At 40.9% G+C, this 13,934-nt stretch overlaps 1 protein-coding gene, 1 long non-coding RNA gene and 1 other non-coding gene across 3 annotated transcripts; 1 reads left to right on the plus strand and 2 right to left on the minus strand.

Annotated features, from left to right (window-relative positions):
- Positions 1 to 7,518: 7,518 nt before the first annotated feature.
- Positions 7,519 to 8,796, plus strand: LOC145438536 (uncharacterized protein F54H12.2-like). The gene has a single exon (XM_080315872.1). The coding sequence runs from the start codon at positions 7,519 to 7,521 to the stop codon at positions 8,794 to 8,796; it is 1,278 nt and encodes a 425-aa protein (XP_080171998.1).
- A 2,067-nt stretch (positions 8,797 to 10,863) lies between these two features.
- On the minus strand, positions 10,864 to 10,934 carry Trnaa-ugc (transfer RNA alanine (anticodon UGC)). The gene has a single exon. It is a non-coding gene; the product is annotated as a tRNA-Ala (tRNA).
- A 29-nt stretch (positions 10,935 to 10,963) lies between these two features.
- Positions 10,964 to 12,887, minus strand: LOC145440524 (uncharacterized). The gene is made up of 2 exons (XR_013915550.1): positions 11,380 to 12,887; positions 10,964 to 11,248 (listed from the first exon to the last, which is right to left on the minus strand). It is a non-coding gene; the product is annotated as an uncharacterized LOC145440524 (long non-coding RNA).
- Positions 12,888 to 13,934: the final 1,047 nt, after the last annotated feature.

Here is a 13,934-nt window from a genome sequence, read left to right on the forward strand (position 1 = left end):
GAAGATTTGGAAAATGAAGGTATATTTGTTAGTGAAGAAAAACGTTTTTACAAATTCAGAATTTGCTTTGACTTTGAGAGTCCCTTAGTAAAAGAAAATCTCAAGTCCGATACACCCAAGGTAACATTTACCAGTAAACATGTCCCGCTCTCAGTCTCACTGTGTGATAATGTCACGAACGAAACAACTACATTTATTTCCAATGGGAACCCGCGTGATCTAATTAAAGAAATGGTTGATAAGCTTCATGAAATTCAAGAAATTGCGTCTTCGCAAATGCGTGCTATATATGACACCGAGTTGACTGCTCTTCGCGACTTGATTGAGGAACGTAAAGTGATTGATCCGATTAAAACGCGATCGTACCTGGAGTTGTTGTATCATCGCTTTCAAACGTGGTTAGATCAAATACCCGTAATCGGCTTCAACTCGGCTCGCTATGATTTAAATCTGTGTAAAAAATATTTGATCGCTCTTTTGCGAGAGGAGAGCGGCTTTTTTGTATTGAAGCGAAACAGCAGTTATCTCACTATCTCCACAAATAAATTGAAATTTCTAGATATATCTCTGTTCCTCGCTCCGGGATATAGCCTGGATGCGTATTTGAAAGTGTACGGTGATGGAGTAAACAATAAATTTTACTTTCCATATGAATATATGACGCATATTGATAAATTGAAAGAGACATCGCTACCGCCACACGATAGCTTTTATAGTAGTCTTCGTGGGCATAATATTACAGCTGAACAATACCAAGAATGCGTCAATACTTGGAAGCGTCTCGATATGAAAACAATGAGGGATTTTTTAAAATACTACAATGAATGTGATGTGGTCGGCTTTCTCGTCGCGGTAAATAACAACTTCGACTTTTATAAAAAACTGGGGATTGACATGTTCAAAAATCACGTCAGCTTACCGAGTATAGCTAATCGACTTATGTTCGATCAAAGCTGTGAAATCGCTTTATTCAATAAAGCCAATGCCGATCTCCATCACACTGTAATTAATACCTTAATTGGTGGATTGGCACAAATTACAAACAGGTATGCAATGGCAGACGAGACCAAAATTCGCATTTTGAAGTATGGAGACGCGGCCAAAGACGTGAAATCTATAGTAGGATATGATTGCAATGCATTATACTTGCACGCCATTGATCTCAATATGCCAACTGGATATGTCACCCGTTGGCTGTATGATGAAGTGAAACAGAAATTTCATAGAAAACAGACTTATCCGTCCATGATCGAACTCGAGTGGTTAACTTATCAAAGCATTGTTCGCGGTATTCCGATTCGTCACGCTTGGAACGGTCCGCAAATTAAACTGGGAGCCCGTAGAATTAGCGTAGATGGATACTCAGCGGAGCGGAAGTTAATATTCAACATGGACGGATGTTGGTGGCACTCGTGTCCTTGTATATCTAATAATCAAAATATTAATCATAATCGACGCATTAAAACCGAAGAAACCACCGCCTACTTTGAACGCCTAGGATATCAGGTCATTCGAGTGCGCGAATGTGAATGGAAAGCAATGAAGCGCGATCCAGACATTGCCCGTCTCGTTGCACATTTACAAAGGAATGTGACAAAAGAATATTTACTCTCGCAAGAACAAATACTCGATCGAGTCGTTAACAATCGCTTTTTCGGTGCGATAGAATGCGACGCGCACTGCCCAGATCATTTGAAATCTAAGTTTGAAGAGTCACCGCCTTTCTTTAAGCACATCGAAATTAATGAATGTGATATCGGTCCGCATATGGCTCAATACGCAAGGGAAAATAAAGTCAAGTTTCCGAAAAAAGCGCTCGCGTCCAGTTATTTCATCGAAAAGCAATTGGTTACTACCGATTTGTTGAGTTGGTATTTGCGTCACGGAATGGTGGTCACGCGTGTTTACCAAGCTTTGGAATATGAGCCTAAGAGAGTATTTCGCAACTTCGTAGATCGCGTAACAACGCTACGGCGTAAAGGTGACGTCGTTCCTAGAGACCGTGCACTTGAAATACAGGCTTTAACCTTTAAGATGTGTGGAAATTCAGCTTTCGGAACCACTATACAAAATCCAGCCAAATATAAAAATCACAAATATGTGACTCGCGATGAAGTTCAAGCACTCATCAAAAAACCGAATTTTATCGACGCCGATGAAATTGATTCGGACTTAATTGAAGTAACCTCTCGGCCCGATACGACTCGCGTTGATCAACCCGTCATCGTAGGGTTCTTCATATTTAATCACAGTAAGCAACGGATGTTGTCGTTCATGTATGACTTCCTCCACGTGTACATAAACGATTGCGATCAATTTCATCTTGAACTTGACACCGATTCCTGTTACCTTGCGATATCAGCTGATTCTATCTACTCATTGATCATACCTTCAAAGCGCAAAGAGTTCTTTGAAGTTCATGATCAGTGGTTGGTTCAGAGGGCGTGCGCTGAGCATAAAACAGACTTCGAGAGGGACCCAGTCGCTTTCAAAATCGATGAACCGTGCTGTATCGCTGCTCATAATTACTCTAAGCGAACACCGGGTTTGTTTAAAGTAGAATGGAGTGGACGGGGGTTTGTAGGCCTCAATTCAAAAACCTACTATTGCTCGGGTGATACAGATAAATATTCCTCAAAAGGTTTGAGTAAAACGGCCTGCAAAACTTTCAAAGATTTCAAAGGTGTATTGCAAAACCGTTCTATATCCGGTGGATATAACTCCGGCTTCCGCTGCTTTCAGGGAGAAATATTCACATATCATCAATATCGTTCCGCTTTATCATACGGTTACTATAAAAGAATTGTATTGAGTGATGGGATTCATACTGTACCGCTTGCGTTGTAATAAAATGTTGACTGTTTTGTAATAAAAAATGGAGCGTGCACGTGTCTTAAATTCTCCGTTCATGATGATTATAGCTGGACCTTCGAGCTGTGGTAAGACATGTTTTGCCTATCGACTTGTGCAAAATGCCAAGAAGATCATCGCACCTTATCCAAGGAAGATTATTTGGCTGTACAATAATTATCAGCCGTTATACGATAAAATGAAGGGTGTGAAATTCCACCAAGGTCTAGACGAGTTAGAACATTTACAACAGGGTGGTAATGGACATACTCTGATAATACTAGACGACATGATGACGGAAGCACAACAAGCGAGGGACCTATTCATACGTCATTCCCATCATAATAATGTCTCAGTAATCCTATTAGTCCAGAACATATTTCACCGAGGTGGTGGTTTTCGTGACGTCACTCTCAGCGCTAGCTATATTGTGGTGTTTAAAAATCCTCGTGACGTTTCACAAATACGTTACCTTTCACGTCAAATGTTCCCGGACAATCCTACTATGCTTACAGAAGCATACAAAAGAGCAACTCGCGAACCTTATTCATATATTGCCATTGATTTAACCCAAGAGACACCGGAAAAGTATCGACTTCGTACCAACATATTTCCGGACGAACGCATGACTGTGTATTTGGAATAAATAGCGCGCTGCTCGAACGATAATCATCATTCGGGATGGCTAAGGACGCGCGAAGACTCATTTTGAAAAAACGTTTGAAGGATCATCTTACCAAATTGAAAACTTTACGGAGGGCTAAAAACCCCGAACGTATTCAGTTATTGAAGCATAAGGAATTTGTCGCTAGTGTGTGCGAGTGTCTTCGAAACCTGGTGTCGGGCGATGTACCTATTTCTAAAGCAAGAAAATCTAAATTGAAAAAGCACAAATCCAGTATACGGAAGGTCCTGTGTTGCAAAACTCAAAAAGGCAGGCGCAAAGTTTTGCAAAGGGGTGGCTTTCTTTCGGGTAAATACGTGTAACTTTAATTCAATACTGTATCTAACGTTATTCCGTTCCTAGCCATTTTGAGTGCCGCTATTCCGATACTGGGAAGCCTCTTGGGCGGACTGACGAGAAATGCGTGAGCTGTATTTTCCACCGCTACTAACAAAAGATGGATACGAAAGGAAATTTGACAAACATATTGGCAAAATCAGAGACTCGGATTTGACTCGCGTGCAAAAACTAGCGCTTTACAAACACGGTATCAATGTCTTGAGAAACCTAAGAAAGAATGACGCGACGATAAAAGCGCTCGCAAACGCTTCGTCACTCGACGATAAAAACGCGTCGCCGCCCGTCATTAAAGCAGACGCAGCGCGCGCGCCACCATCTGATGACACAAACGCGACGCCGGGGCCCCCGCACGCGTTTAATTGGAGCGTTACTAAACAGGAGGGAGATACTCCAAAGAAGAAAAAACCCAAGAAAAAAGCAAAGAAAAAGCTCGACCTCAAACCTCCGCTTAACTGGAAAGAACTCGATACTCCGCGTCAACAAAAGCCCAATCAACGCTACTTTGGGAAGATATGGACAAAATAGACTACTTCGATCCCAAAAAACCCAATTCTTATAGGGGTGCTTACCTACAGAAAGACAGCGAGTGGTTGAAGGGACAAGATAGTTATACCTATCACTTTCCCATTCGAAAAAGATTTAAACGTCGCCAAGTTGTTGTGTCAGGGATCGGAGCACAGTTTCAAAGCGATTTAATCGACGTACAGTCTATTTCAAAATACAATCGTGGGTTTAGATATATCGTTCTTATTATTGATGTTTTCTCCAAGTATGTGTGGATGATTCCGATTAAAAATAAATCGAGTGACAACATGATATCTGCTTTCAAAAAAGTTTTCAAAGAGAGCCTTCCATTGGTGCTACAGACAGACAGAGGTACAGAATACACGAGTCGAGCTTTTCAGAATTTTCTCAGAAAAAACAAGGTGCGGTACTTTTACACGAAAAGCGAATTGAAATCTTCGATTGCGGAAAGGGCTATCCGTAGTTTCCGTCAAATCTTCTACCGCTATTTCACGAAAAATAACACCAGCAATTATATCGATGTGCTAGATGATATGGTCTATTCGTACAATCACACCAGACACCGCTCGTTAGGGATCCCTCCTAGTGAAGTTAATAGACATAATCAAGAAAGCATTTGGCAAAAAATGTATGGATTTCGCGACTCCAAACTACCCACTTTAGCGGTCGGGACCCCTGTACGCATCTCGAAAATTCGCAATCTGTTTGAGAAGTCTAGTCGACCCAACTGGCAACCCGAGATATTTTACATTGCCAAAGCCATGAAAGGAGATCCGCCAACGTATCGCTTACGTGATTACAATAACGAAATAATTGACGGACAATTTTACAGACAAGAAATTCAACCCGTTACTGAACCGCAAAAATGGCAAGTCGAAAAGATTATAAAGAGGCGACGGCGTGGTAAACGCAGTCAGTTTTTAGTGAAGTGGTTGAATTATGGACCGGAATTCAATACCTGGGTCGATCAAAAAGATATCGTCGAACCGTAACTTTTATCAATTCATTGCTCAAGTTATAATTATACTGCTCATCGTGAGTTTTTCGCTGTATAATTTGAGTGTCGTGCAAGACAACAAAGAGCTTTGGGTGTCGCTGTTATCATCGTGTGTGGGATATATGTTACCGGCTCCAAAGATACCCAAACTATGAGTTATATTACGTTATTTTCCAATGCCTCCATGGACAGGTTTCCACAAAATACAGCTGCGGTTTACACCAACGAACTAGACACCCCCAGAAATGTAGAAAGAAGCGAAGTCGCGTTGACTGAGATAGGCTTCCCAACCGATTTTAACGAACGGATCGCAATCACAAATAACTACTACGGTTTCGACATTATGGGTCCCAGTGAAGTCACAAGAAGACTGAAGTTCAAAATTGGTGAATATGAATCTGTATATGACATGTTTAAATCGTTGGAGAGCATTAATCCCGATGTGAAAGTCAAGTGTTTTCCTGAAAGTGATAGCCTGACGGTTTCGATTCCACACAAAAACATTGCAGCTAGTGCAATACCGGGAGAGAATACGCGATATCGAATCGACACCAGAGAGTACGATTATACTGGGACACTTGAGCATCTAGAATTGGCGGTAGTTACCCTTACTCTCCTACGTTTCATATTACCGAAGAATAGAGCAGACCTATCCGCATACTTTTTTACTGACAAGACAATACATCTCAATTTTGATGTACGACCCTTGTCGAAAATCGATTTCGTATACGTTCATTGCGACATCATTGAACCTCAAGAGTCTAGCGGTTCACTACAGCGTTTATTACGAGTTGTAAAAGTCGAAGGAGATAAGAAGGTGTTTTCAAAATATTACGTAAAACCTTTCTTTCTTCCGCTAAGTATAAATAGATTGGAACGTGTAAAAATTTCCTTGCTGGATCACAAAGGGGGTGAAATTCCGTTTCGAAGCGCTCCATCGAGCGCTGTACTTCAATTCCGAAAGCGCGGTATCGCACTATGAAATACATTCACATTAGCAGTTTGGAATCAGATTTTGTTCTCGAGCTAGCACGACCGATTGCAGGAAAATACGAACTGGGGCTAGCGGAGTTCTCGATTCGCAACGAGTTCCAACCTACTTTACCTGCTTTCGACGCACTGTTATGGCAATTTCAGGATGAGAAAACATCGCCTTTGATTCAAGTGGGAAGTACCAATCATTATTATTACCCCAAGGGTAAATATTATGACTTCAAAAGTTTGATTGATAGAATCAATCGCACGCAGGACCAAGTATATATTAACCAGCTAGGAAGTTCTAATGGTATGTTAGTCATTCCACCTTACAAATCGGGTGCGTTTCCTAACTTCGTGAAGAATCCAACCGGAGTCAGAAATCCGGTTTTCGTGTATGGAAAGCTTAAGAAGAAAAAGCTGCTAGGAGGGAATTATTTAACTTCAGAGATCACTCTGAGGGATTCCATTACGCCTATCACCAATTTATTAATTTATACCGATCTCATTCGACCGCAATCAGTCGGCGACACGAAAGCTCCGCTATTACGAAACATCCCCATTACGAGTAGTGTCAATGAATATCAACATCATATATTCGAAAAAATATACTTTTTCCCTATGATAACGGAAGACGCTCGTCGAATTCAGATTAGTATCAAAGACGATAAAGGTACGGGTATAAATCTGAAGGGGTCCATGATTGATATCACACTTGCTTTACGTCATCATGAGAGCACATTACTGTTGTGATCGCGATGCTTTTCAACAATACTACCGTGTGCAAAGTGGTAATGGCATAAACTATTTTCGAGGACGAGTGCAAAGAGGACACGGTTTAGGAAATCTGTTTCGTAGTTTGGGACGAAGTGTTGTACCATTGATATCAAAAGGGGCGAAAGCTCTCGGCAAACAACTACTCCATACAGGAGCAGAAGTAGCTTCTGACGTATTGCGTGGACAAAACGTCGGTGAAAGCTTCAAAATAAGAGGAAAACAAGCAGCTAGCAAAGCTCTTGACAACTTCCTAGGCAAGAGAAAGGCACCTAAAAAAAGACCACGAAACGGAAAAAGCGCCGACGGGACATTTTCGATTAAATAGAACCCTCCCTACTTTATTTTTCATTAGCTAGCAGACTCGCGAAAGATGACGGAGCTAATTCACGCGAAATCTGCCGAAGGCGTACATCCTAGCTTGGATCTTTTTCAACTCCCACCTACCCAAACAAGCGTGGAGAAGAAACGGATCATTAAGATTCCGCCTGTGTCGGACAACGCAAGCGTAATTATTTACCGCTATGAAGGCTGTGAAGATTTTATTGATTTAAGCGAATCCTATTTTTTATTTCGCTTGAAACTATTGAAAGGCGATGCGGATCTAGCTGCCACGGACAGCATTGGAGTTGTGAATAACATTCTGGATTCTCTAATTTCTCAACTTCACATTAAAGTCGGGAACCATACCCTGAAACAAGACGTGAAGCTACAATGTTATTCGGCCTACTTACACTATCTGTTCACACCTCACGACGTGCAAGAGACAACACTTCTTACACAAGGATGGGTCAAAGACACAGAGAAGCAATTGGATGATTCGGCCCTAGGCGATGCTGCGGCTAACAAAGGTCATAAGGCGAGAAGTTTGCCGTATGCTGGGAGCAAAGTCGTTGAAATTCGCGGTAAAATACATCATGGGTTGTGTTTGCAAGACCGCTATATTTTGGATGAGGTTCCGTTAGAGTTCGAATTGACATTGAATCCGAAAAGTTTCTTTCTGTTTGGAGCCGCTACCAGCAATTTCAAAATCATCAAAAAAGAATTGCACCTATGTGGAGTGCGGGTAACCGAAGATGTGAAATCCGCCATGATGGTAAACGCACCGGCTAGGTATCCCTTTATGGACATGAAGCTGCTGACTCGAACTTTTGCGGCTAACACCACTCAAATCGATATTGGTAATCTGTATTCGGGAACCCTGCCGACACGTTTGATTATAGCCATGGTGAAAACCGAGGCATTCCAAGGAGCATTAGATAAGAACCCATATAATTTTATTCATAATAAAATGAATCGGGTTGAATTGAAAGTAAATGGTTTCCTTATGCCAGAGGGTGGCTACGAACTTGATTTTGAAAACAATCATTATTCCGAGGCCTACCTAAATCTCATTCAATCTATGGGTGCCATCGAACGACAAAAAGGCTTGATTTCACCTTCCGAGTTCGCAAATGGATACACGCTTCTGGCATATAATTTGCGAGGTGACGATTTAGATGACTGCTTCGAGCTGCAGAAAAGTGGAACGATCAGTCTTCGAATCACCTTTCCTGCAGCAGGTGTTGAGAGTGAAACGACTCTGCTGTGCTTTATGGAATTTCAAAAAATACTGGAAATAAGCCAAGCTCGCACGGTGACCGTGATATGAACGGACAAGAAATAGATGAAATATTGTATAGTTACCATGCTACGAAACAACACTATCTAGGGAATTTCCCTATTGATCAACTCCCTCAGCGCCCGAAACCTCCTTATTCAATTGTGATCAATTATGATGAAAGTCACGAGGAAGGTAGTCACTGGGTTTGCATATATGCCGATCAATATGAAACCCATTTCCACGATAGCTTGGGTATCACTCCATTCAGGATTGAGATTGCGAGTTTCCTTGATCCCGAAAATTATACTAGCTCAATAAAACCATTACAGCATGAAAGGTCAGACGCTTGTGGAGCTCATGCAATTGCATATATCGTGAAACGCTCTACTGGTATGAGCACACTACAGTATTTGGATCACTTCGGTGATGATCAAAAAGAGAACGACGATATCGTAGTGGACTTCGTTAGAATCTTGAAATGGGAGCAACTAGTTTCACCATCATAGAATACTTTGGAGATGATGAGAAGGCCTACATGAAAGTCCAAGGAAAAATTATTGTCATGAATGCAAATCGTATTCATAGAATTTCTTTCGAGCCGTTTCACATACGCATTTACCCGCATGATAACGAAGTTACAATTTTCCGCGGGTCTGATTGGATACCAGTGCGTTTTCCTAAAAATTGCATGTATATAGATGTGTTGTCGAAGCATAGAATTATTCGTCGTAACCGTGGTGAACTTGTCGTTTTTCGTAAACTAAAATTATGGGAATTTTTGAGAAATCGCTTTTCATAAATTCGTGTGTATTCATCGGAGTTATATATAAGTGGTTATTGCTCGGGATCTAGTCAGTGTCATCATGAATGCGCTTATAGTATCGATGTGTTATCGCGGAAAGCCGCACCATGTCGAAAATGAAGGAACGTTACAAGACATTCAGATTATGACAGATATCTTAGTACAGAAATTCAAATTCAAGACTGAAGATATCAAAGTGTTGCGTGAAGAGCAAGCCACTCTTGGAAATTTTTCCAGAGAGCTTCAAACGATGGCCGATAGTAGCGCCAAGATAAACTTCATATATTTCGTCGGTCACGGATTTTCATGTCCAAATAACACAAAAGAAAATGATCCTGAAGCTCGCGATTCCGGATTTGTATTTTATGATAGGCATCTACTCGATGATGATATGTGTGAGCTATTAAAAAGCTTTCGTAAAGATACAAAAAACCTACTCATGTTTGCGCAGTGTTATAGTGGTAACTCTGCCGATTTGAAATTTCATTTACGAGAAGACGCTGCTTCGCTAGCACTCAAGCGCAAACGAGACGTAAAATCCAAAACTGTTCTCATAAGTGCAGTTAGTGACGATCAAATCAGTTGGTGTTTTGAAGACGGTAGTGCTTTTGCAAAGAATTTCAGAACCGTCATACGTGAACACGACGAAATCAAATTCTTCGATCTTATGCGTAAATTGCGACAACTAGATAAGAGACAAAAGTGTTCGATATCATCAAGCTTCAAATTGGATGAACACGATCATCTCATTCGAAAAAGAAGTTTCAGTTGGATAAAATCTCAATGGAAGAAATCGAAATAATAACTATCGTTGCAACCGCGCTGTTATTTCTGGAATTCTTATTATATACGCTATTTTGCTGTGGAGAAGAATGTGAACGTAAATCATGACTATGGCTCGCATTTGTATTGGTCCCCTACGCTTGAGTAGTAATGGAGATCGTAGCTATTATGAAAAAACGATTGTATTACCGAAAGTGAGATCTATCACTATTCCTTTCTCATGTGAAATAATGTATCGTACCAATAAGATCGTAGTGAAGAAACTGCATGTTCCTCACTACGGTAAGATTGAATCTCCGACAATCACTGTCTGCAAAGACAAACATTACTGTTTACCGCGTACCTGTCCTATTCTTATAGAATTTAAAGGGAATGCGATCGTTGTAAAAAATATAATCGTATTCGAAGCGTTACACAACGCGCGATTTTATGATGCTTGTTATTAGTTTGATATGTCTGTAATAAAATCGCAAAACAACTACGGCTCCTCATTCGTGTTCTAGTCAGATACAGCATCAATAGAAAAGTCGTGGAGACTACGGGAATTGAACCCGTATCTTCTATTTGCAAGACAGATACTCTACCATTGAGCTAAGTCCCCATTCAGACGAATAACAACGCAACCAGACGTTGATTTTTTATTATTTATTACAAGAACAATACGGAATGTATAATGCAATTCCACGCTACTCGCGGTGGATTAAAACAACACTATTTTTCTTGCTGGGTGACTTGCGTATCTTCCATTGCATGTCTACGGGTATATTGAGTAGCTAGTTGGAAATAACGTTCCTTATTTTTTAAATACATTTCCGCACTCTCTTGATCCATCGGATCATAAGGGTTTGGTGAAGCGAGCAATGAACGTATTGATATCAGAAGAGTGGACGTTGTCATCGCTGGTGACCATTCCTTCTGTAAAATATCGACACATATGGTACCTTTACAGCTTACGTTAGGATGGAATATCCGTGTTTCAAATCGCATTTTAGGAGGCTTGAATGGATACTCGGTAGAATATTCGATTGATAATCTGAACACACCACCTTCGTAGGGCGTTCCGTTTGGTCCTTGGATCGTTGCCCACCAACTATACATATTCTTTTCATCGAATGGTCCTGCTCGGATACCTTCGTAAGCATTCTGCTTAAATTTTGCTTGTTCATATATCAAACGCTTCAAAGCACGCATGCCTATCGAATGATAGTATTCGAACTGTCGCACTTGCTTTCAAATAAACTATAATTCAATCTAATTATACATGTAAATAGAAATAGGTTACAGAATAATGAATGATATGATTAATGTATGAAATGACATACGTCGCGCATTTCAAATCTACAACAAAAAAATATATTAATGTATGAGATGAGATGCGTCGCTCATTTCTAATCTGTAACAATTTCCCATAAATAGGCTGTTTAATTCCACGGCGGTTCCTTGTTTGATAGTAATACACTTTCCATTTATGCGGACATCTTCCTCATGAATCTTCATTGATTTTTTTTCGTTGTCTTCGTCACGTATGATCACCCACGTATATCCTTTACGGCGTTTTATTATGAACTGCTGCTCAAATTTTATCGTCGCTACACCCGTTACTATTATACTCTTTGAAGTTTGGTCCATTGTAATATTTGTTGGAGATTCGAATTTGACATCGTTAATCACTATTCTTCCCATCGTCGCTCAATTTCGTATTGAATGGCTTAGCATCAAATTTGTGACTTAAATAGTTCCCTAAACTTCTTCTACAATCATTGTCAATACAATGATGATCACACCATCGCGGAATAAACATATATATATGATCGCAAACTTGTCACGTGATCAAAGCTATGTATGGTGCAATATCGCTAGGTTATTACCCATTGTGCAATAACGGTCACACAACTCTTTCGCGCGCTTTTCTCTGTTTGATTTGAAATTTCAAAAGTGGTCACGTGATTGGAGTCGGTCTAAATACCCACTTTGACACGTTAATCAAAACAACAGCAACGAAGGCTAGGCGAGATGGGCAGAAGACTGCAAATCCTGAACAATGGAGGGTGTAACACCAGAACGAGCGAAAATATACTTCGAACATTTGGACAAGCACTGGGAGAGGAACTGGGATGGAGCTTGCGATGGGATGGCTGTATAGGAATAATCGGACTGTATATAGGAATAAGAATGATTTGTAGTGATGCTAAAAAAATATATAATTGCAAATTTGGTACGTGATCAAAGCTGTGTATGGTGTAATATCACTAGCTTTGGACTTGTCTACGGTATTAACCATTGCACAATACCGTAACGTTCGCTAGCACACACCCCATTATGCTGTCACGGTTCGCTCTCCTAACCCACACCCATTAACACCCATTATGCAATCAGCTGACACCCCATTATACAATCAGCTGACACAATCATTGTCAATACAATGACGGTTACGCCCGTTATTGACATATATTGTCACCCATTGTCCCTATTGAAGCACTATTGATATAACTCTTTCGCGCGCTTTTCTCTGTTTGATTTGAAATTCAAAAGTAGTCACGTGATCAAATGCTGCGATGTGATTGGAGCGGAACTGGATGAGCACTTATATACTACTCAGGGTAATGCGATATATATAAGATATGTCCTCATTTTAAATGGCGAGACTGGACTCTAGTCGAGTCTTTTTCAATTCATCAAGTTTCGGCCAAGTTAAAAGAGTGGAGTCCAAGTCCTAGACTAGTATTCACTGTCCGGTCTCGAGTTCAAGCCATATTCAACTCACTTATTACAACTATTCTTGGGCGACATCGAATGTCTCGCATTCATAACATACTTATTTCCCATACATAAATGCTTGGCTGTCCCTATTTCTTGGTGCATGTGTATAACAACTTTGCTTATATGGCATGTTCGATACTGTGGAAAGTAGAGCGAAATAGCATAATTTCCCAGTAATCTTAGAGATCATGCGCCTATATTCCCACGTAATGACAGAGCAACCCTGCCTGAGGCAACCGAATATAATGTTTGGGTGCATATAGAAATGTGCACTATGCAGGAGTTTCCATATGCAAAAAAGACAGTAATTACAGTCATTGTCCCCATTGACCCTTTGGATACTTGTTTTTGCGAGAGACAAATCTCGTTACCTTACCTTTACATCAGAGGTGGGCAACGTACGGCCAGCGGGCCGGATCCGGCCCGCGAAGGGATTTTGTCCGGCCCGCGGACAGTTTTCCGTCTTACATGATAATGTGGCCCGTAGCGTCTGTCTGCCGAGATTCCCCACTACTTGCTTGTCAGATCAAATTTTAGTGACTGTTTGTTATTATATACGCATGTTCGCAACGTGCGAGAGTGGAGCTTTACGCGTAAGTTCGTCGAAGCGAGAAGACTTGCATTATCGGCATTTAGGATGTACTCAACCCTAATGTCGTTTGTGGTGATCATGCTTTTGTCGACTACAATGGTCATTTACACCAGGCTGGAATTTCTTATTTTTGATTCCGTAAACGCCGACTTGTAGCACGGCACACTTCTAGGCTTTTGCGAGACACCGCTTCTGCCAGGGGTCGCCAACTTTAAACGGGTCGCGGGCCACTTTTCAAAATTCGTAGAG

The sequence above is a fragment of the Botryllus schlosseri genome, chromosome 1, assembly GCF_051294905.1.
Source record: "Botryllus schlosseri isolate E-star chromosome 1, Bs_hap1, whole genome shotgun sequence".
In the NCBI taxonomy this organism is placed as follows: domain Eukaryota; kingdom Metazoa; phylum Chordata; class Ascidiacea; order Stolidobranchia; family Styelidae; genus Botryllus; species Botryllus schlosseri.

What these genes read in the sequence shown, in the direction of transcription:
- LOC145438536 (XM_080315872.1), top strand. Translation starts at nt 7,519, where the DNA reads ATGACGGAGCTAATTCACGCGAAATCTGCCGAAGGCGTACATCCTAGC.